Below are 25403 nucleotides of genomic sequence, written 5' to 3'. Positions count from 1 at the left end.
CTCGTTGCTATACACCCATGTAGGTGTTTTGATATGACAGTATTATCTATATAGATATGGTATTCTACTTTCGGTTTGGATATATAATACACTATAAAGTCAGAAATTGGATTTTCCATATTTTAGTTGAACGTTTCTAAACGTGTATAAGACACCCAGACTGCATTGGTCGTAATTTGATTTGGTGCTTAAGAATAACGATTATGTGTTTGACAAACTGTATTTTCTTTTGTGATAATTGAGAACAGCAATCGTCTCACATTCTTATCACCCGATGGAATATTTGTCAGTCCGAAAGTCTGTTAGCCCGACAAAAATACAGAAATAGATATCTGTCTATTTTGGCAATTAATCTCTTTTTGCAACTTTGTAGAAATGGCGAAAATGCAAACTTTTTGGCGGAAAATTCTACTTTATTATGCGAAAAACATATATAAGAAGATATTTTCCAATATCTTTTTTATTTTGGGCAGATCAGACATATTTATGCCTCGTGTTAGCCCAAAGTATTGACTACGGTTTCTTTGACAGGTAAAACTCCAGCGATATCACAAACAATCAAAAGAGCTTTATGAGAACAGCAAAGCACGTCTCGGGCAGAATTTGAATATTCTGAAGAGCTTAATTATGCGAGTACATTTTACGCATTGGACATCTTGCCATTCCTTAAAAATATATGGTTTAGCCATCAACCCACATATCAAGGCAGAGGTCAATGCTAGTTGTAGCGGAAAAGTCAAGTACAAATTGGACAACTTGAAATTCTAAAAATTCTATTTGTTATCCTTAAAGTATTTGTTCATTCCGAAATCAAGACATATAATCCAATATTTATGCAGAATTCAATGTTAGTTTTTAGATTACAACATTTCAAACACGCAATGAAATCTTAACCTGCTAATTTCAGCTCATTGGGCTTCTTGAATTACAATTGGACCAATACACATTTTCTTCATAAATGGATGAAGAAAACTAATCAGCCATTCAAGAAATCGGATTTAGTAAGAAAGCAAAATCAAATTCATCATACATGTGTATAAGAAATATGATTTTTTATAACCTGATGTCAATTTTGAATGAAAAAATATTGAGCATATTATTTTTTGCGTAATAGTATAGCCAACCAGCTACACATATTAATATCTTGCCAGTTTTTCACAGAAAATTCATTATCATAGTTTCGAATTGATTGATGTTTTATTAACTAATTAAAGGTGATAAAAGCAATATTTAACAATCAACATGTTGATTTTTTTTATTGTGAATCGATAAATTACCGGTATCTCACCTAGCATTCATGTTTTATTAAATTTCATTAAATTTAATTCACATGTCGTCTGGGAGTGTCCTTATAACTGTGACAAACAGGTATTCTTATTGAATATAATTAGACCAATACTTCACATTTTGATAAAATCGTCGAGATTTCCTTCAGAAATTCAACAGTTTTCAACTTTGTTAGTCATCATACGAACAAAACTTAAAGCAGTCAATTAATTTTGGATATGACGATTTAAATAAAGCTACACCTATTACTGAAATTCCACTCTGTGGTCTATTTTGCAGGTATAATGCAATCTTTTGTACGGCAGACTGACAAACGAACTAGGTCCATGCACACTCTCCCGAGGTTTGCTGACACTCGTTGCTATACACCCATGTAAGTGTTTTGATATGACAGTATTATTTATATAGATGTGGTATTCTACTTTCGGTTTGGATATATAATACACAATGAAGTCAGAAATTGGATTTTCCATATTTTAGTTGAGTGTTTCTAAACGTGTTTAAGACACTCACACTGCATTGGTCGTAAATTAATATGGTGCTTTAAGAATAACGATTATGTGTTTGACAAACTGTGTTTTCTTTTGCGATAATTGAGAACAGCAATCGTCTTACATTCTTAATACTCGATGGAATGTTTGTCAGTCCGAAGGTTTGTTAGCCCGATAAAATACAGGAATATACATCTGTCTATTTCGGCAATTAATCTCTTTTTTCAACTTTGTAAATTTTGTGAAAAATGTTAACTTTTTCTGCGGAAAATTCTACTTTAATGCTGCGATAAACATGTCATCAAAGATATTTTCTAATATTTTTTTACATATTGAGCAGATCAGTTATCGTGTTAGCCCAAAGTATTCTTTATGGTTTCACTGAAAGGTGAAACTACAGCGATATCACAAAGCATCACAAGAGCTTTATGAGAACAAAAAAGCACGTCTCTGGCAGAATTTGAATACACTGAAGAGCTTAATTATGCGATAACATTTTACCCATTGGGCCTCTTGATATCCCTTTAAAATATACGGTTTAACCATCAGCCCATATATCAAGGCAGAGATCAATGCTAGTTGTAAGGGAAAAGTAAAGCACAAATTGGACATCTTGAAATTCTCAAAATTCTACTTGTCTTCCTTAGATTATTTGTTCTTTCCCAAATCAAGACATATAATCCAATATTTATGCAGAATTCCATGTCAGTTTTTAGATGACAACATTTCAAACACGCAGCGAAATCTTAACCTGCTAATTTCAGTCCATTGGGCTTCTTGGAATTCTAAAATCCAGTATTTTCTTCCTTCTCAGAATGACTGTTCATACCCATCCCATTCCAAAAACATTGATGCCATTTGTGAAAGTATTTCAACACCTGCACTAAAATCTTAACCTAGACATTTTGGCCCAATGGGCCTTTTGAAATTCTCAAAATCTAGCATTCCAGAATTTCAATTTTGAATGCTGTCATTTTAACTTGAGTGTTTTTCCTTTTTTCCCTAGTTTTAAATAGTATTCCTTTTCATTTTATAATGTATAACGGTTGTAGGGAATGCTAGAGTCATCCATTTTGTTAGTCTTCGAATGAAAACACTTATGGTATTAACCCCCGTTTAAGCTATGTCCCGAACCCTGTGGACTTGTTTTCCTAAATTGTACATATTTTTTACACATTTTGCCAAAGTTTAGAAACTGAACAACACTATACCGATCAACAATAATACGTTATGTTAGTCCAGGTGCATACAAATATTTCATCAACTATGTTTAAATACACCTAATAATTGGTATATTGGCATATCAAATCACCCATTTAAATATGGGCTAATACAGTTTATTAGTTTAAGATATTAATTTATGTATAAATTAGTTATCTTTTGATGCATTTTATCACTTCTAATGTGCACTTGAATATAACTTAGTTGATAAAAAGTCTTTAAGCATCAAGCTTAACCTTCGGTATTATTCTTGAGTCTAAAATTGTTGTGATGCTTGTAAAGTTAAAAAAAAAAAAATGCAATGAATATACAATTAATTATCGTCAAGAACGTAACAGCCATTCCCCGGTATCACCTGCACAACCCTCGTGACGTCATAATGATAACGACGTCAAAATAAGCAGATGACAGTTTATACACAGGTGAATTCCAACTGCGTTTGGTAAGGTTACATAGTGGGTACGCAGTGAAATTGTAATTACTATTTCTTTACTATGCTCTCGGTTTGCAGTGGGTCCAAATATTTTGTAGTTTTTATTCCAAAAGCTGCTTGAATAACATATCGCTTGGGTGTTTCAGCCTTTATTTTATATACTCATTCTTAAAATGAATCCAAGGTGTAATCAAGTCTTCCTCGTTCCGTAAAACCAATTTAAAAAGAAAAAAAGACTTTCACAAAACATTGAAATTCTTTATTTAAGAAATAAACCGTTCTGAAAATACTGATGGTCAAAAAAGTTTACTAATTATTCTTAGTTAGGGATTTTTATTTAAGATGGAAATTACCATTGCTCTGTTTTTCATCTTCTTATCTTTTTTTTCTTTCTTATTTTCACAAAATATTGTTAGTAGGATACATGTACTTCACGAACGAAACAAGCTATAATGCTCCACTTTGGACACGTTATGTACATACACGAGTTCAGGAATCATACGTTCGACATTGTACAAACACTTTCAAGGTCACGTTCACAGGCGTAAAAAATATGTTTAAGAACGTACTTTAAACATTCATAAACGCATAACCGCACGTTATACAACATTAAGTCTTCCCGTTAGACTGTAATATTACACATTTTGTCTCACTGCACGTTATCAGATATCATTTCAATGTCATGAGTTCGCTAGGGGCATAAATGAGGTCAAACAAAGGTCCAAAATGAAACTGAAATATGGTGCAAATGAAAGACCGTACTCTATCGCACGTGTAATAACGAATCTCAAGGTCAAATCATTCAAAATGACGAGATATTTGACATCAGATATTGCAATTTAAACTTCGTTGTCATAACTGGTATTTTTGCAGCGCCTTTAAACTAGATGTTCAGTGTTGATTTAAAAAAATAATGTATTTACTGTGGCTACAAAACTTATGAGTTTTAATACAATATATCGAAATGGCGGATATATAGCCTTGCTAATATGTCAATTCGTATTGGCGGTGATACAGGACATTCTTTTCAGATATCGTTTGAACTTTGTATACAAAAGTTATGGGTTCTCAAGGTCATATACATAAATGTATTGCAAAATGGAGGAAATATACTCCTGCGAATAATGCGGTTTGTTTGTTTTCCGTAAATTTTACCGTAAATTTGGAAGCTTCATGTAGTTATATAGAGTGTTGATATTTCGTACACATATACTCTATGCAAAATTGTCTACAACAGCAATTTCACTTTAAACTCAAACATTTAAAAATAATGGAAATGTAACCCTGAGAATATGACTATTCGCTTGTTTTCATGAATGGTTCAAAACTGGGGCTCCTGCTTCATAACAATATAAAAAGGTGGCCAGGCTGTTATTGCGGGGTTAGGTCACTCTTCTCGGACCAGGCCGTTCTTCCGGGGCCATGCTATTCTTCCGGGGCCATGCTATTCTTCCGGGGCCATGCTATTCTTCCGGGGCCATGCTATTCTTCCGGGGCCATGCTATTCTTCCGGGGCCATGCTATTCTTCCGGGGCCATGTTATTCTTCCGGGATCATGCCGTTCTTCTGCTTAAGTCTCACGCAATTAAATAAGCTACTATATTCTATAACTATTAATTTGGGTCTTTAATTAATTAATTTTAAGTTTATTTAATGTCACATATGCCAGGAATTTTATATACAAACCTGATACAGAGTAGAAAAACAATAACATCTCTCTCAAGTGTAAATCCATTTAAGAATATGACACAGCTGTCACCTGTGATACCGGATGTTTACATGTCAAGCACAACCGGTGCTTTCGCATTGTGGGGAACTACCCTCAGTATAATAACATCAGATGTTTCTGGTAGTTTTAAATAGGTCTTCAAATATAAGATATAAAAAAATATATATACCAGGTTTTGCATATGTGTGTATCCGCCAGGATGTGCATACCTTATCTCAGTATAATAACATCAGATGTTTCTGGTAGTTTTAAATATAGTCTTCAAATATTAGATATAAAAAAATTCAATTCAAATCCCATTCAAATATGGGACTTGATTTTCTCACCAGACAGACTACTTTCGAACGAAACACTTTCTGATTGGCTGGTTTAATTACGTCAGAGCGTTGGGCGTGTGCACAGACATATATACACACAGAAGAAAAGATGAACACGTGGTACCCATATGCAGCTGGATATATATAATCCCATTGTATTCGTTTCGTTTGTTCATTCTTTCTTTCGTTCATTCGTTCAAATTAAAGCGACTGGAAAACGTATTAAGCGATCGTCTGTTAAATAAAATTACTATTAACATTACTTGAATATTTTGTATGTTTTATCTATTTTTATTAGAGTTGCTTGTTATTTTGTCATGAATAACTCTTAAAATAAAATTGATTACTATCTATGTCCGCCTCACCTGTTGCGAAATATAGATAAAGATATATGTAGAAAATTCATTAAAATATCATCATACTCTGTAGCTATTTTTCATGGAAAATTTAAATATTATATCTGTTTGTTACATATAATTTCCCACATTCTTACCCACTGTCGGCCACATATTCCCCAGCTGTTTCCTCATCCGACGAGCATGTTTTTTCCTCTAACACGCCCATTTCCTCTCCTTTAAGGACCTTTTGAGAAGGATCTGTAAGAAGTGATTTTTGGGCTATTTAATGTTAATATTACCTAAAACAACCAATTATTTTTGATATTACTTGTGTTAACAAATAACCATGTTGTTTTGCAATTCCTTTTTCTAGTTTGATACTCCATTTCTAGGTCGATATTTCAAGGACCTCTTTCACAAACAATGGAAAGGAGGAGTGTCAGATTTGGGCCCTCTGGTAGCTATGACCAATAAGCATTGTTTACGGATACTCTGGGGATAGGAAATCATGATATGACAAATACTTAAGGTAAGGTCAGAGTCCCTTGTGAGTTATGAGGGGTTAAATGGGAGGGGCAATTTTCTGTTTTGTTCAGTTATGTTGGAACCAAATTATATTTTTGAATGATTTTCCATTATTAATAATGCATTTATATGTTGAAAATAAAACATTTTGGAAAATATAACTTAGTGTCAAAAAATAGGTCACAGTGACCTATTTTTTTAAATGTCAAGAATTAAATTCATCTGCTGCCATAATATCCCAGACAAAATGCAATAAACATTTATATCAAACTGCTTTGAGCAATATATTTGCATACAATAATCTTAGGCAAAGAATATTGTGGAATAGAAAGGATTTGGGGAGGGGGAGCAGGGGGAGAGGTGAGGGGGATTTTTTAATTTTTTAAACTTTAAAACACCAATAAATGTTTTTCTTATGTTCAGATGGTCTTACACTCGCTAAAATACTTTGGTATAAAATTTTGAAATGCAATAAAGTTTTTTGTAAATGTTTTAAATATGCATTGTATTATATATAGTTACGTTCTCTCAAAATGCGATTCATTACAGCAAAATAGTACTCTTTGAGTCAGTTTATTTTACTTCTGATCATAGCAATACATTTATCGAAGCTTTAAAGTTTAAATAATAATAATAATAATAAAAATCCTCCAACCCCAACCCAAACCCCCCTGCCCCCCTCCCAAATCACATCTCATTTACAATATTTTTTGCCTCAGTTTATGATATAAAAATGTATTGCTTCTTGCGATTTAATAGAATATATAACATTTTTTGATTATACAAAACTTAATTTTTCTACCAAGTATCACTAAATAAATCAGTTTGAAATCATATCAAACGTTACAGATGAGTATTGGATTATATATTAATGTTGACACCGTTAGATTCGTGATTAATGATCCAAAATAAGCATATTCATATCATTATGTAACGTTACTAAAATAGACCTTGTCATATTATAACCTTTAAACGACAAATTAACCGGTAAATTTTCACTACATTTACTTAATTTACAATGCGATGAGCCAAAATTTTAGAAAAAAAATGTTTGGTGCACTCAAACTGGAAGTGGGTGAATCATCATTGTTAATAATTGACATGGCCATACGTAATTACATTGTATTTGTACTCTTCAGAAAATAATACAGTTTTATGACATAAAGCATTAATTTGATATCTTCTTGGATCAAAAAGGGAACCCTGTCATATACCTCTACTTGGCAACTTTAATTTTGCCATATCACAGGCCCCTGGGACCTTTTAATTTTTTAAACGTATCTCAATGGTTTGCATTTATGTTGCTACATTTAACATTTAATCTTAATAGAATTTGCTCGTGGGCAAATTTCCATTGTTCGTGAAAGTGGTCCTTCGGCATTAAAACAATATTAACTGTAAAAGAAACTCACAATTTTATAAAGGATTGATGTTTCATTCAATTTGACTGCAGTCTTTGTATTTCGTCTAAATTTCCTTCATCAGTTTTTAATATACGTTTTTAAATCGTAAAAAAATCTTAGCTGGACGAGAATCGGGTCAACATGTACGTGTATAATTTCATGAAACCCGTTTTTTTATTCATTTTTACGTATTTTTATTGTTTAAACATGTAACTACCTACGATAAAAATCTCTTGAACATAAGTTTGATTCTTAAATAAGCAATTTCTGAATATAAGCATGTTTCAAGCAATTGGCGAAAATGGTATGCATATAATTCGGGGACGGATTATTCCGTTTTAAAACAAACTCAGAAACAAAATTGTATATAAAAAATACTGGTTTATTTAAAAAGAAATATATTAACTTTGTCCATGTTATAAAAGATAATAATTGTTTGTTATATTAACAAATAAAAAACAAAATGTAAAGGAGTTAACTCAAACAAAAAATTAATAAAATCCTCGTAAGTAAGCCTTTCCGCATTTAACTTCCGCTACAATACTCTGGAAAGATACTTTATACCCAGGTATTTGAAAATGAACCTGTGATATCTTATATTCAGAGAAATATGCCGCGTGTTATTGGCAAGTTTTTTAGGGTATCTTGTATTCAAATGATTGTCACAAAAGATTCGTTTGTATTATAAAATTGTCCTGTGTTCTTACTAAAGACTACATTTTCGGCTAATAACATAATGACTCTTTTAGTTACTGAGAAGCAAACTATATATTTGGTTGTAAAGAGTTCAAAATACACAAATTCTTCATATATACCATGGCTCTGCGAAGAAGCAAAATGTTTAGTCAATGTAATGAAAGATATTTTCAAAAAGAATCGAATCCATTCAGAAAGGGATTAGCGTTTGAGCAAGCATCTCTTTGTGGTCTACAGTTTTGAGTTAATGTATGGGATTCTCTAACTTTAATCGAGCTCTTTCTCAGATACGTTACCTGTTACCTGCAGTTGAACGACTTTGCCAACTGTTGTTTTTCCTTTTGCCATTACTGTGCATTGGTAATGAGCTTCATCAAGTCGTTTGTATGTATCTTTTATAACGAGTGTGGGCGCTGCGATGCCATAGAAGTATTTGCGATTGTCGACTGGAACTAATTCACTCGGTTTAGCTGATTTGGATTTTTTCCAAACAATATGGTCTGGCTTTGGGCATACTGAGCACATTAGGAATGCGACGCCCCCTTCTTTTGCTTGGTAGACCGGTTTATCCATGGAAATTGTTACGTCTGCCACTAAATACAAACAATATAAATATAAATAAAATTATTATTTTCATTACAAGTCCAAAATAAAAACAAAGGTTATATCAAGCATTATCAATCATAGTTACTATTTTTTATGTTTTCGAGTATTTAACAAATTTTCGATCTCAGTGATCTTGACGCTTAACATTATTAGACACTTTACTTTTATTTCCCACTAGTTTTTATTTTCTTTCTCTCCTAAACATTTGATAAACATGAGTAGCGCGATATAAACGCTATATGCTCCCGAACTAGTTTTGTCCGTACGATGGGATAAGAACTACGTGGATTAAAAAAACGAAAAACGAGTAAAAATTCAGAAAGTTCTTTTCAGTACGTAGTAACAAATATCAGTATGACTTTTTAGTCTTGTTTGACATGGACTATGCATATTTAAGGGGAACATTGGGATTTGTGTAAATCTTTCAGGGTACAAAATGGTAGAAAACTAGTCTAATTCAGGATGTCTGTGTAATGTAATCCTGCTATAATTCCTCATTATTCTAAGAAATGAAATATGAGCACCTCAGGACCAAGGTGAATATTTGAATTATTTCAAAGAACAATGTATGGTTTGCGCCCTTTTAAGCAAATGTGTTATTTACTGATTGAATTATTGAAATTCAAATACAAAGTACCTCATTTATACAATAGGTATGACGGTAGTGTATCGTAGCAGTAGCAGGTGCTGTGGTAAGCGTCCTAATCATCCATCAATTTTGAAAAATGTGAATAGTTTTTCTGAGCTTTTCATCATGAACCAACATCCTTGAATAAACTGTACATTTTAACTAAAGATGTAAAACTGCACTTTATTGACTCTTAGACAAATACTATAAAACTAGGCGCAAATATATTTATATATATATATATATCACAATTACAACAATTTGATTAATAAAAAAATGGTTTTAAATCAGGTAGGTACTAATGGAAACATCAGATTAGGTTGAAAATGATTGAAAAAGTGGTCTTTATACACAAGGTAGTCGTTATATAAAGTTTCTTATTGTGAATTATAATTTTATGTCTCGTATTGCTGTTAAGATTACTTGAAATAATTTAATTATTCCCTATGTTGCAATTCCGGTGTCTATGATAAAAAGCAGTATGTATTAGCAACCTGTGCATATAATCATTACTCACTTGATTGTGTTGAATATTTGTTGATATCCTTTATGTGCCTGTCTGTGATTGCTCGCAGTGAAGGTTTAACTAATATCAATTTTGGAACTATTTTTTCATAATCTCCATAGCTAATGAATGCTTTGTCCATCAGGCACAAGAAAAGTTTCTGAACTGTTTTTATTCTGTCTATATCTTTCGCTGTCAGTGGGTCGTCCTTCAGGAGAAGTTTAAGCTTCTCTAACTCCGTAGGCAATATACTCTCGTCCAACCTGAGTACCATATCGTTATGAACACTTATAACCGTGTCTGGTATTTTTGAAGCCATGGTGAATGCGGCTTCGAAATCCTAAAGCAACAAAATAAAGTTATTGTAATAGTAGACGAGAAAATGTAGCGACCAGACCGGGATTCGAACCTGTGACGTCCGAGAACTCGCCGATTTTTTTTAAATGAAACGTTTAAATGCATCTTTATGGCTTAACTAATATAATACTAAAATAATGCCAGAAGTGGTCGAATGTTCTACCGCTGAGCTACCTGGTGACCGATGAACGACCAAGTCCAATCCCGCTACATTTTTATTTATCAAAATCATTAATTTTCATTCCAATTGTCATCAATATGTATAATTTATTATTTCCTTAGCAGGTAAACTATTTTATGTAAAAACTAACTGATAAATGTAGTATATTCAGGTGTCAAAATATATCAAGTAAGGGCTGGTCATTTATATGAGGAAGATGTATATGCTGTCATCCTAGTAACCAACACGTCACATTGATTAATGCGTTAATGTTTTGATATGTACATGTAAGTTATACATAACTTTGAATTCTTGTTTAGAACTGATGATGTAATTTGAGAAATATGGCTCTCTTCTCAAGCTAGGCTCTGTTATATGTAAATACCAACACAATGTATCTCTTACCGGTTTGGAGGCTGATGTCACTGAGACATAACTTCCTCGTTGTTATGGTCTTCGGTCAACTTACATTGTACATGAGACATATTTAACTTTGGTCAGCTGCATGAACTGTAAAAAATGTCGATTCTCTACAACATCAAGAACATCAAATGGTTTACATCCTAATTGGAAATCATAGATGAAGCATCGTCTATAACACTTATGAAAATATAGAACCCACACTAAGGAATATCAAAATGAGTTGTTGACATCGAGATACAACTCAGGGTAACCGTCGATGTTGAACAACTGGGAAATACACAGCTCATTTGTTACCTTGAGACTGACTCCAACAATGGTTGATAAATGACAATGGAACAGACCCTAAGAAGTTTATTTAAACCTGACTTTAAAACATTCGTGTTGAAATTAAAAAAAAAACATCTTCCATATAGTTTGCAGATGGCTCCTGTATATCGGCAATGGGAGGATTCGTAAAAGCGGAAACAATACAACACAAGCACAATTACACAGCGCTCAAAATAAAAAGTGCACTCACCTGACAACAAATCAAGAAAAATATGTATCAGGAAAGCGAGAAGTTTTTTTTCTGTCGCCAGTTCTGTTGGTAAATATCGATGTCAACTACTATTAACTTAAACAGTGCCATGGAAACGAGTTAAACGAATGTGTTACGAGTGCCAATGCAAGGAAATAGACACTTAAGAACTGGCATCATTTTGCTGGTTGTTTTTCAGAAATTATGTGTTTTGCCTCTGAAAAAATTGACCAGATTGTTCAATCCAGGCGGTAATACTACAGACATATAAAAGTTGCACGGATAAGATGACTACATTTACGCAGGATAATGATCCAGGGTACTTTTTATCGGGGTGATGTTTTACGTTACACCGGAATTCCCACTGAATAATAAGTCCCGTATTCATTGTATCGAATCTGTTATTTGAATATATTAAAGGGTGCATTTTAACATGCATTCTTGAGATATAAGCGTTAGCATTCATGACATTGACAATATAAACCAAATCCCATTGAGAACCCACACGATCATATTACGATTGGCATACCTACCATGGAAAATTACATAGCAATATAAAGGCTGACGGTAGGGTATACACGAAGGAAACCTCTATATTTCACTGTTAACATACACTATTTAATTAATTTTTTTTAAAAGGAGAAATGATTTTGGAAATGTTATAATAAATCGTGTGGATATATCTTTACTCCTCAATGTGTTTTTAGGCCGGGAACGACCTACTTAAAAACCCAGTTGGTTGGCAATTAAGCCGAAAAGGGGGTAGGGGTAATAGTGCATAGTGACTAGTATTTGTTGCTGCTTGTACACACGCTGTCGATACAGCCAAGATGAAAAAGTCATCCAATCAGATTATTAGCATTAATATTACAATGGCAGTCTTTTATAAGTAGTAAAAAATATTTGTTTGATATGATAGTGTGTTTGAAAGTTCTAATAAAGAAATATTTTTATAGTATTTCATTTTTACAGCAAATTGAAATCATTCATTAGTAAATAACATGTCTTTTGTTTTGAAATTATAATTGATATTGTTATAATCTATCAGCATACGTTCAAACCTACTTTAGAAAAACAACTAAACAAGTGCAGACATATATAAACACGTTAGTGGGAGCATTTAAAAAAAAACCATAATATACGAGGGGTTTCCAAAAATAATGTCATCTGAACTTTATTTTTGAACCTTTTGCCCTATGTACACAAAAACATGTTTGGCTTATAGGCTGATCAATGGAGCATAACACAGATAAAAAAAATCGTCCATAAACTGGCTGCCCTTGCTACAATGCACATTGCTTTATAACGCATTCATTACACTATACGCAATGTGACTGAGAGCATAGCTTTAACATTAACATCGCTAAACGGAGTAAAACTGATAGATATCCACTGTGAAGTGTGCGAAATTTATGGCAAAGGTATAATGTCTCATAGGTCTATTTGTAGGTGGGTAGCTAAATTTAAGACTAGAGAACAGCAGCTTAGAGATGCTGCTAATCCAGGTCGTCATGGCCTCAAGTACAATAAAGAACAACATCTCACAAACGCAAAAAAAAATCTTTAAAATGTATCCAATAGACTACATATAAAAAAAAGTTTAACTATTTCAAACCAAAACGGAAATGTTCCAGCCGACTATGGGCAACCAAAAATGCAAGACGCTCAAAAATTGCCCAGTGACAAAGAACGATTAAGGAAATTGCGGTCCCCACATTCCACCTCTGTAAACGACCCACGGACATTTTAAGATTATTCAAAAATGTATTTAGGACGCATACTAAATCCTTTAATACATATTGTAAGTTTCCTTTTGTATCATTTTCTCAAAAAATGACTCTCAGTTCTGACATTATATGATTTGATAATTAAATATCAAACCAAATAGTAATGGATTATTTCGAGATTACTTGTAAATGCTTATGATTTGCATGCGACTTCTGCCGTTTCAAAAAGAGTCACTGTGACGTCATATATAATCGGGGCGCAATGCATTAAACAGAGTTGAATATGGGGACCCCAATGAACCATGGGAGAGATTGTTGAATGTGGGGAGCGTAATGAACCCTGGGAGAGAATGGCTCCGGAGGGTCTGTGAATGAAGAACGATGAACTGCTTGAAATATATTGAGCTTACTTCAAAGCATCATATCCATGGTGATTACTAACACGCGTGTGAACATATGAATACTTACACATTCCAGAATTCCATAGACTTGTCCCGCCGGAAAAGTCTCGCGTTTCCATGTAGGCAGCCATGACGATAGTTTTTCTAATGACGAAATCAAAGGGATCTGAGAACTAGTTACAAATTATATAATCATGGACCCACCAGAGTGCCCTAAGGCCATTTTTAGACGTTTTAGAGCTCTAGATAAAAAAACGATAAAAATCATACTCTACATGGTACTATATACGAGAAGGGTGGCAATACTTTGGCTCCAAATTTCTAACCCGCCCACCTTTAACGGCTATAAAAACACATTTCTTGTATATCGTCATAAAAGAGCGATAAATTTCCTTTCGAGATCATCCTACACATCTATAAAAAGTACTGTCATTAAGACGATATAAGCCCCATTATGACAAACATCTTGAAGCCATCTAATTAAAAATGCATACTGGCTTCGTGGCTGATATAATATGCATGAGCGAGGCTTCGGCTGCAATCTCATTGGCCGGCTATAAAAAGTCTCTCTTCTCGGGACGTTGTACATCTATATATGGAGTTCGCCGCTACTATTCAAATATTTATCTGTTGACTTTTTAAATAATTACTTTTTATGTAGGTAGTTTTAGGTAACCAACAAAGACAAAAAAAACACAATAAATGTACTTGTCAGAATGATATACTCTGTGTGTTGTCAAGCGCACGGTAATGTCAGCAATGACGTCATGATTCCAACGATGACGGCAGATATTTCCGAGCATTTTTATGCATGGCATATTGCCAAGTTTTCCGTCTTATAAACAAGATCGAAAGCAAATGAACTTTTCCAGTTGAATTTATTTCTTTCTAACTTGAATATGACGACCGTCTATATGCAAAGGTATCAATGAACACAAAACATCCACCGATAGTGTTGAAGAATTGCATTTAAAAGTCAATGATTTGGCAACAAGTTTAAACAATTTTAATCTCGTTCTCAGGTTATAATCCTTACAACAATATATGTATATTTACAACTCGTACATATAGCTACGCTCTTTGCAGTTATTCAAATTCAATAAAACTAAATATGGAGCGACTCGACTGTTTTTTACTTCATGCGTGAATATGTTTTCATATATTATGTGACTGTGTTTTTCATATTTGATATAGTCGCAACAGTCTTAAAAATTCGACAATCTATAATGTCTACCAGGGTGAAATAACTTCCTTGTCCCAAAAACATATAGTGATAGGTAAATCGTTGTTAGCATTTGAAGACCAACACAAAGCAAAGAGATCGAGGAAATATCTAGTTGAGGTACAGCAGTATTGAGGTCTATGGTACCAGTAGCTACGCGACCGTTCATCTCTATACAGGAATGTTAAAATATGTTGACATCATAATTACAATTTACTGATTACAAACAAGAACAAACGGTCATCGGCTTTAACAGATCTATTCATACTTTACTATTATTTAGGGGAACAATATTATACACGGAACTTCATTGATTTTAACTGAACAATTTACCACGTTATAAGCACAATGCTGTAAAATTAAGTTTGCCATTATTCAGATAATGCAGAAAATCATTAATATATATTTCTTCCCCATTTCCTCTAATAAATATGTCTATGAACACTTATTAATTCTTTCTGCAAAAAATATCGAAAACAAACTTAGATTATCAAAATCCATGGTAGGTGCCATCTTGTTGAGCGATGAGTCACAAAATGCAATACAAATAATTAGGGTCTTTAGGGAAACCCATGTATGAAATCAGAAAGATCTTTTCTGTACTTTTTGAGAAATAACGGAAGCAATTGATAGCGGACGAACAGAAGGAAAGACGGACCACGATTGATGGTGGGCTAAAACCTGTTCCTCAGAGAAAGGTTTTATAGAAAGAATTCCGAAACAGAAATTCTAGCAAACCCTCGCGGTATTCGATACCTTAAAACAATAGTTCATAGAAATTGTCGTTGTATAGGTGACATTCATACTCCCATAATTGCCTAGTGAATGCAGTTCAATTCTTATATTTACAATTTGAAACTATTTAATGATGAAATTCATTTTGCAATGAACATGCAATATATATGAAATATATAGGTATAATTAATATTTCAAGGACAGACTTATTATTTACCAGGGGTTTAACTCGGAGTCATCCTTAAGTCATATGTGTACCTATTCTTCAGAAGATTATCTTAATTGTTGCATCAATTATCTGAGTTGTTGTTTGCAAATCGTAGAGTAACTCAAAACAAAGTAACATATTGATAACATATTTCAGAAACATTTCAGGATTAACTAGAATATATTTTATTTTATGGATATACAAATGTATAACACATAAATCTGAATGTACTCTAAATAAACCAGAGGTTTATTATGAGAATGTGCCTTACAGACGGCAAGAAGTACATCATAGAAAAATGAAAACTTGACACAACCTAGTCGGCCCTCCACCTAGGTTACACTGTTCTAATCCACATTATTTACATACTAATCCACATTATTTCCACATTATTTACATACTAATCCATATTATTTCCACAATATTTACATATTAATTCACATTATTTTCACATTATTTACATACTAATCCACTTTATTTACATCCGCTTGTCACAAATACTGTATTAACTTACCAAGCCTAAGTGAAGTTAATGTAGGTATAAATGAGACGTGACCATTATGGCGTTACCAATGTTTAAATATTAAGTTACGTCAAAAGATTACCACCAAAATGGCCATTCCATCTTGTGGAGTATATCTTCGTTGATATATATTTCCCTGTCTAACTTACACAAGTTTAATGCCGAGACCTTCAAAATGTGTTCTTCTTATGAAGATTGTCAGCAAAGCTATATCATTTATATAGACCATATATTCCATAATAAGATATTTTAATACTTAAATAAAATACGGCAAACATTTGTGTTCGGAACTATTTCGTTGGGAACACTTGGCCGATTTCTATACATATCACAAAAACAACGCTAATCTGATAAGAAATTTGATCATGTAAATCTACACTGAAATGAACAACATATCAATGTAACTACTCAAATTATGAATTGAATACCAAAGGATAAACAATCGGGATATAACTATACATTGTATATGTCTTCAGATGTTTACAGAAACGAAGCGTCCGCTAATTGCAAATACAGTTTTCCAAACGTATGCTTTTAGGAAGTTATAATTTTTTAAAAGTCGACTAAATACCACATGCCATGCCAACACACTCCCCAGTTTCTTTGTAAGTGGCTTTTACCAGGATTTCTGTCCAATGGTAAGTCATCTGTACCTGGACAGACCGGACCAGTCCTTTAGACGTGTCGGGCATGGGGATAATCAGCTTTCCCATCATTACACAGCCAGGATCTGTCACATACTTTGGATCCCTATCTTTGGAACGGTATACGTTGATTTCCATACCGGTTTGATCGGGTTCTATGGGCACGTACGTCCGTATTACCTGTGACTCACCGATTTTAACAGTATCCCCCATTCGGGCATGGATGCTGAATATGTCATCACACTTCACCCTTCTGCCTGACAAAACACGACGTTTGGAAATATCATGCGCCTCATCATTAAAGACTCTAACTGCGTCAACCCCATATGTGTGTTTAAAAATCCGCGACGTGATTTTTCTAGGCTCATGACCAAAGATGACAGCTCCTTTGAGAACTGCCAACCCGGCTTCCTCGGGTACAATGATACGGAAAGTTGGGAAGTTTCTTTTAATTTCATCCTGAAGAACGGGAGACTCCGAAAACCCTCCCACCATTAATATGCTCGTTACTTCTCTCGCGGAAGGCTTTTTCAATACATTTTCCAACTGATATACAATATGTTTTAAGGGGTCTTTGAACAATTCCATTACTCTCTCTTCACTAACCCTCAGCCGTTCACCATGAACGGACACACGTTTATTAAACGTGGGGTTTGCTTTTATCATAGCAGCAATACTTTGACCGTTCACATAATTGCATGCCTCATGCAAACTGATCGGAGTCCTAAAAACTATATTTTTATCTGAGGGGACACTTGATTTTATTGATCGCTTCTTCACTTCAAACTCTCGAAAGAAAGCGATCGCATCGTCCATGTTGTTCTCCATGAAATGACGAAATGCGGTTTCGCCAATGATTTCTGATATGAGAAGTTGGAAGGCGTGATCCACCTTGGTACCTCCCCAGTCTCCACCACTGGGCCTGTGGATTTCCTTCAGGGATCCATCTCGCTGTATCTCGTGTATCGTGATATCTACCGTCCCTAAAACACAACCACATTGTAGTGATTTTTTTAGTTCAATACTTGTTCATATAACTAATGTATATATATATATATTATTTTGATTTTTAAAGAAACTCAATTTAACAAAGCATGACAATGTATTGACTCGTGCCCTATCCGGGCCTCGAACTTACGATCTACCCCAATCGCCTAGCCAAACATACCTGCGCCTTCCACCACTGCGCCACATCCACATCTCAAAAAAATATGTTTCTATGACGAAGTGATAGTCGGTTCGATATCCTGACATGATCACTGTGGAAATTGTCAAATTAAATCTTTGGATCAACAACATAAAGTGAACATTGTGTTTAGTAAATATTTGAATATCAAGGAAACACAATTTAACAAGCATGACAATTTATTGGCTCGTGCCCTATCCGGGCATCGAACTCACGATTTACGGCACCCAATCGTGATTTCTGACAAAACGTAAGGGTGTTCGTCTCTATACTTACCACTAGCGTCTAACACGACATGCTTGGATCCGGAACTAAACGCATCAATTTCTCCTTTTTCTTTATGCTGAAATTTCCTGCAGTAAAGAGATGCAACATCCGGTTCTCGAGCTATCATCAAGTGGTCCCGGCCAATATCGGCCTATGACAAAAATAACAAAATCCATTTGTCGAAAATGAAGTGTTCAAATTGTCTTACGATAAGTGTATAATAAATAAGAACATATGAAATTGTCACCAGATATTAGTGTGATCATAGTAAATGCGTACTTAGTGTACATGTATATATGTGTTGTCGGTGGACTGTGTCTATATGTAGGTAGCAGTTGACAGTTAGACCGAATGGCCATGGGTGGAATTTTTACTAATTTTTACTTTTATTATAAGCATAAACAAATAAAAATGTATGCGTATGTCAAAATTGGTGGATTCAATTTAGAGGCTTTAATTCTGACATTACATTTGCATATAGAAATAAAGCAAAATGGTTCGAGATTAATGGTTTAGAGGGTATTTGAATGTCCTGTAAGATGGAAACACTAAATACGGTAGCAGCAGAAATTGCTAGTCGCGGTACAAGGTAAGATTGTTTAATGTTATACCTATGTCGAAATATGCTCATCTCCGCTATCACGACAGTGATGTTTAGTTTTAAACTGTGTTCAAGTAAAAAGAAATATCTAGAGGGGGTGTAATTTTGGGTTAAAAATCCCACATTTTCTCAATTTTTTAAAACAAAAAAATTGATAACGATGGTTTTCACAGGCAACAAAACCACAAAATCCATACCTGTCCAAAAATGAACACTGCATACAAATTGCAAATGTTATGTAGATTAAATATATATATACGTTTATACATGTATCATTTAAGGTTAAAAAACTGTGTGTACATAGTAAAAGCATGTGCTTTATTTTGCTGAATTTTACAAATCGGCTGTACTCTGCTACCTTATATATTGTATGTTAAGTACATTTTTTATGTTGTATTACAGTCTTGTCACGGTTTCCAGTTTGTCAAGTAACGTATGGCCTTTAGTGAGACGGACGATTGAGTGCTTGTTAGTGTGTTTGATTGGTTGGTACATGCATAAATAAGAGTGTGCGTGCACGCATGTTACACAATTTTCCCCGTATCGAAGACAACCAATCGTACTATTTTCCTACCTTTCACGACATTCCCGAATCCTGGGTCGGACTTGACAGACGTACATTACACAGAATAGCTAACTGTCGTACACACTGTAGGCAATTATTGAAAGTACTACCATATATTCGGATATATGTCCAGCGGTGCTGTGTTTACCGTTTCGTAATGTGATCGACAGGAAATGTTTTGTCAGATATACGACTTCATCATGCGACAAAATCAACGATGGAGATAAAAATAAGTAAGAACTGCATCATATTCCTTTATACGGTGGTGTCATTTACCTCGATGATAAGGATTATAAGTAAAAGAATAGGAGAACCTTTGAAATTGTTATTCCTACCTGAGTTTTTACTACTATGATTTAATCTAGATTTAAACTGTCGACGAAGAAGAGATGCTTAATGGGGGATTTTATTGCTCATTTTGTTGTTTCAGTGAATTTCACTCTTTTAAATTTATTTTGAGTATTGGTTACTTTCATGCTTCTATATATATATTATTGTTTTAAATACATATTTTCACTGCACACAAGTCAAATTACCGCCTCAGCAGCCTTCTGCATGAATTGTTTTGATTCGTCTGACCAGATTGCCGGGATTGTGAGGATCCAGAGGATATCGGAGGACTGTATATCTGGCGTCGTCTGATTTCTGCATCTCTGGATCAAATGGTCCTTGAGATACTTGATTGCTGCTGTAAACACCTTGATCGCCGGCATTGACTGGCCCTGATCGTCTTTTATTGTAAAGCTTGGGTTAAAGCACTGAAAATGTAATAAATATGTTTTTTGATAATTGGGCGGCTTAACTTTGAAGTCACACATGACAATATTGGGTCGCTCAGTCACATAAACAAAAAATGTAATCTGCGTATTCAACTGAAATATCTTAAACGGTTCAGCGCATGAACACCTGATGCTAGGTTTACACTATGTTCCCGGCGACCACGGTAGCCCCGTTTTCCCCGAAACGTGGTGCGCCGTGGAAATTTGGCTAGTTTTGTCTCTGTATTCAAGTTGAGCCAGGTCTTGTGAAGTTTTGCCACGGTCTTTTACGGATTACGTGGTGGACCGTGGATACAGGGGAAAGTGCTGTTCCCGGAGGTTAAAGGTACACTACGGCTTTAGCACGGTCTATCCAGGATAACACTACGTTCTCTAAAGTCCTGTTACGATCTGATGAGGTCTGCTACGTTAAAACACGTTTTGATCAAGCTCCGATACGTTTTGCACGGTCCGCCAAGGCTTACTAAGGATGAAAGCCTGATTACGGGCTTTTTTGGAGCAAATGAAACAATATTTATTGCCGAAAATGTCATTTCAAACACGTTTAGTTACAAAATGTGTTAAAAGAAATATATAATTATTATAGCCAAGTGTTTCTACGCAATTTTTTTTCTGTAATGGTTATCACTTATTCTGCCTTTTACAATAATAGGTTTCGTATAATTTGATGGTTTAAATGTGTTTGATAATGACTATTTCTATCTATTAAAACAAATAATTCCAAAAAATATCAAAATGCACCAGGCAAGGCAATGATACTCTATCATATATTGCTTGCAACGTAAGACCGTAATAGGACGTAACACGCCGTATTACGTCGGGCTTTCAACCGCTACAAGCCGTGATGTGCCTTGACAGAACGCATCAAAACGGCTATCATCCACCTTGGCTTGCCGTCAAAACCTTGACAAACCTTGACAAACCGGCACAAAACGTGCAGTCAATCTGCATCAACCTTGGCAAAACGTGGAAAAAACGCAACAGAACGTCACAAAACTTGAAATCACCGTGAGATTCCCGGGAACGTGAATTGCTGCCCGTTCCACCACGGACCGTCTGAAAGTTTTGTTACGGCCTCGTACGCGCTGTTACGTTTTGTTACGTCAATGCCGTTTTATTACGTCCTGTGACGTTCACCATCTGTACCGTGACCGCCGTGGCAAATTTTTTGACAGTTTAAAAATCTGGCACGGCATCCACGGTTATCACGACCGCTCACGTTTGTCTATCACGTCCTTCTGCGTTGTCTCACGTTGTCTCGCGGTCACCACGTTTTGTCCACGGTGGTCTGAAACGGGGCTGCCGTGGCCGCCGGGAACATAGTGTAAACCTAGCATAAGTTACCGGACTCAATACCAGAAAGGTTATTGACAAAAAATGATTTACAAATCGAGATGTCCTATTTGAAATATATTTAAGTTTAAACAACGAAAGATTCAGTTGATAAATATATTGTTTATAAGAACAAAAATATGTATGTAAAAATAAAACTGTTTAATCTACAGACGGTTGCTTCTTTGTATTATTGTTATACTATATTTTATCCCTACTACTTTTGTTTCAACATATCATTAACTCAATTTAGAAACGGTACAAATGTAATCTTTATATCTGGTTATATCTAATTCCTTTCTAGTTACTAATTGATTTTTGTACATTTCCCCAGCAAATGGCTTGGTCAAATAACATTTGTTTAAATATCTTACAGTAAGCTTGATAATGTCATAAATTATCATTTTAATATACATGTAGTGGATAATTTATTACATGACGCATCGATAACGCGATAAACTGACACTGCGAGAGCAAATCAATGATGTTATAATAGTAATTGAAGTATGCTTTGTAATTATTATCAAATACTATATAAAACAGCTACAATGCTCAAAACTTCACAAAACGACATCGTACAAAGACTATAATACTAATGGCGCTGTTATTTAGTTACAACTTTTCAGATCTGATTTGTTTTAATATGAGCAAATTGCTTTTGAAAATGTTACTTTTACTTGTGTTTGGTATGGATAGATACCCACATTTTTCTGACATTGTGTTTTCCAAGCATTTTTTTAAATGGCAGTCGTTCGAAAAGACAAAAGCTCGCGAGATTTGTAATAGATAGGAAATATGTGGTTATATTACGTTAATATTAATGGTGGTTGTTTTGAAAATTTTATGAAAATTTGGTGATAAATTGTCAAAGAATATATCTAGAAAACAATCATTAGTGAGTACAATATCTAGGTCAGCTGATAGATTATTAACTAATTTTTTAATCTACGTAATAAAAATCAGACCTCCTCGGATTAAATAGAAACAATACACCTGTGATTTTGAGCTCTTTCCCACTTATGTTGACATAAGATCAGTCATTGCTAAGTAATTCTGTTTTACAATAGTTTAACACTGGGTGTAAAAGCTATTTATATTACTGACTGACGCTGTTGACTTGATGTCCCTTATAAACCTCTGTTTATCTTTGTTTGATAATAAATAGATGATCTGTCATGAGTTTACCTTCATATTAGATTGATAATATACGAGATTATAATGTTTCACTTTTGTGAGCCTTTAGCAAAAGGAAAGGTTACCATAACTATGATATGAAGGAAAACGAATATTCTATTTATAATATGACTAATAGTTGCATTGTTTCTCCCCGTTTGAATTTTCGGCCAGATGATCAATCAATCGATCAGTTGAGATTCGGACCGTATCATTAAAAAACCAAAAGCCGGTCAAGTACTAATGCGCCTTAATATTTAAAGTATAGTTTTATCCTGACTTCATTATCAACCCTTAACATGTAAATGATTTGTAAATTTAGCGACGAATTAGATGCAAGGAAAAATGTCGAAAATTATCAACTTTGTGGAGCATAAGCGACTACGCAAGCGACACTTTATATTGTGACGTTTTTATGACGTCACAGATTGACGTTTGTCGCGATAACACATTCCCCAACAGTCATACAGGTCTGCCGGGCGTCGTTTTTTCACCGCTTTCAACTGAACTGTTTGATTTAGGAAATTTGAAAGATGTTTTCAACAATTAGCATGTTCAAATCGATACGAGAAGGTGATCATTGATTCTGTTTTTTTACGCACCGTTATGAATCTACAGAATAGTGTGGTGTCGTCGTTCAATTCATCATTTCGTAATAGAATTTCATAGTAAAACAGGTCGTTTCCCACGAGTAGAAATACGTACCAGTTATCGGAACCAACCAACCACAATGTACATTTGTAAATAGGTTATATTACACGTATGTGATAAATAAAACTTGTGAAATGGCTTTCTTGAATGGAAAAACACAGAAGGCATATCATAAACAACGTAATAAATAAATCCAATTCTTTAATAGTTAATGTCAATTAAATTACTTTGTGTAATTATTTTACATGTTAACATCACTTATGACTATAAACAGACATTTTAAATGCAACCAGTCCCATCAGTACAGCATAGAAGACAAAATGGTAGTGTAGAAGATGGGGATCATAGTTGGCAAGTGGCACTTGATGAGAAATTCTCATTTTAAATATAGAGGCAAACGATGATATTATTTTAGATAGTTTAAAACCAATAGAAGAAACTATGAGTAGCATTAAACTTTGTACAGATTTATTCAGAAATGAAAATATCAGGGTTTCAAATATCTTAGAAAACCCGAATTTTCATACTTACTTGGGTTCCATAAAGTTGCATTTTAAATCGTCGGAAGTAACGCCACCCCTCTTGTTCCTCTTCTAGAGCCAGTTCAGCATACTTGTCTTCAGCCTCATATCCAAAGGAGTGGAATGTTCCGTCAGGCTTAAACAGAACACATGTGGGTGTCTTCGAGGACATAAGTGCACTTGATCCCTCACTCCAGGTGTTAGTGAAAATTCTCAATGGGTATTGCTTATAGTCTGCTTGCCAAGAGAATGCGTACCCCGAGTAGGTGGTTCCAAAGTCAATTGCGCCAACTAACAGATGTTCTTTTGAGGAAACCGTGCTGGAATTTATGATGGTCAAACAGTTTGTTAATCAATCTTAATTGTTTATTCAAGTTGCTCATTTTATATGCATGATCTAAGTCTACCTCACCTGTTGTGGAATATAGATAAAGATGTATGGAGAAAAATCAATAACATAGCATCATATATATCATGTAGTTCCTATTTGCATCTGCTTATTATATATAGTTTCCTATATTCTTACCCACTGTCGGCTATATATTTCCCAGCTGTTTCTTTATCCAACGAGAGTTTACTTTCATCAAATACGTCCATGTCTTCTCCTTTAAGGATTTTTTGAGAAGGATCTAAGTTGGCATCTGTGCTTTGATTTCTTGCTTCTGTAACAATTGATTATTTAGGCTTTTAAGGGTGGCAGACAAATATCACCCAAAATGACCAATTATTTTTCTTTTTACTTGTTTTTATTAGGTTTAAACCTATTTTTTCTATGTTGATATTCAAATATGTTATTAAACAAAATCTGTAAATGAAATTTGTCTGTAAATCAAATTCACATTTTTATAAGGTTATAAAGAACCTGACGTTTAAAAAGAGAATAAATTGTCTACCTTCTTGAAAAAGAAGATTGATGTCTCAGGAAACGTGCCCCTTTTGGCATCGCCATTATTTTTTGGATGCCAGTCATCATCAAACGTGCAGACTATCATCCAACTTATGATTTCCGTATATGTTTATTACAAACATGACACTTAATCATCAGTCTCGCCTGTGATATTGCCCACTAATGCCATTGATAAAATAATGTTTAATAAAAATTACATTTAATTATCCGTTTCGCCCCTACTACTACACCGGCGGAAAGTGTCGTTCTCGCGGCGTTCTCCCTATCTAAAATATAGTAAAACGTTCCATCCTTAAAGTAGAATACTGACACGCCAGAAAGGACC

At 34.3% G+C, this 25403-nt stretch overlaps 2 protein-coding genes across 2 annotated transcripts; both read right to left on the bottom strand.

Annotated features, from left to right (window-relative positions):
- Positions 1-8478: 8478 nt before the first annotated feature.
- On the bottom strand, positions 8479-11485 carry LOC138328355 (uncharacterized). The gene is made up of 3 exons (XM_069275129.1): positions 11102-11485; positions 10192-10519; positions 8479-9033 (listed from the first exon to the last, which is right to left on the bottom strand). The coding sequence occupies exons 2-3, from the start codon at positions 10496-10498 to the stop codon at positions 8708-8710; spliced, it is 633 nt and encodes a 210-aa protein (XP_069131230.1). The 5' UTR covers positions 10499-10519; positions 11102-11485; the 3' UTR covers positions 8479-8707.
- A 3140-nt stretch (positions 11486-14625) lies between these two features.
- LOC138328353 (heat shock 70 kDa protein 12B-like) lies at positions 14626-24901 on the bottom strand. The gene is made up of 5 exons (XM_069275128.1): positions 24698-24901; positions 24182-24491; positions 20252-20473; positions 18559-18700; positions 14626-18079 (listed from the first exon to the last, which is right to left on the bottom strand). Exons 1-5 carry the CDS (start codon positions 24766-24768, stop codon positions 17016-17018), a joined length of 1809 nt encoding a protein of 602 aa, XP_069131229.1. The 5' UTR covers positions 24769-24901; the 3' UTR covers positions 14626-17015.
- Between the last annotated feature and the right edge of the window lie 502 nt (positions 24902-25403).

Source organism: Argopecten irradians, chromosome 7 (genome assembly GCF_041381155.1).
Source record: "Argopecten irradians isolate NY chromosome 7, Ai_NY, whole genome shotgun sequence".
Classification (NCBI taxonomy): domain Eukaryota; kingdom Metazoa; phylum Mollusca; class Bivalvia; order Pectinida; family Pectinidae; genus Argopecten; species Argopecten irradians.
The sequence above is the reverse complement of the archived record's forward strand: the minus strand, read 5'-3'. Positions and strand labels throughout refer to the sequence as shown.

Coding starts and splice junctions, on each gene's coding strand:
- LOC138328355 (XM_069275129.1), bottom strand. CDS start 10,498: ATGGCTTCAAAAATACCAGACACGGTTATAAGTGTTCATAACGATATG. Junction 9,034..10,191: donor CAAATATTCAACACAATCAA/GTGAGTAATGAT, acceptor GTTTGTATTTAG/TGGCAGACGTAACAATTTCC.
- LOC138328353 (XM_069275128.1), bottom strand. CDS start 24,768: ATGGACGTATTTGATGAAAGTAAACTCTCGTTGGATAAAGAAACAGCT. Junction 24,492..24,697: donor AAATATATAGCCGACAGTGG/GTAAGAATATAG, acceptor CATAAATTCCAG/CACGGTTTCCTCAAAAGAAC. Junction 18,701..20,251: donor TGCAGAAGGCTGCTGAGGCG/GTAATTTGACTT, acceptor TTTTTGTCATAG/GCCGATATTGGCCGGGACCA.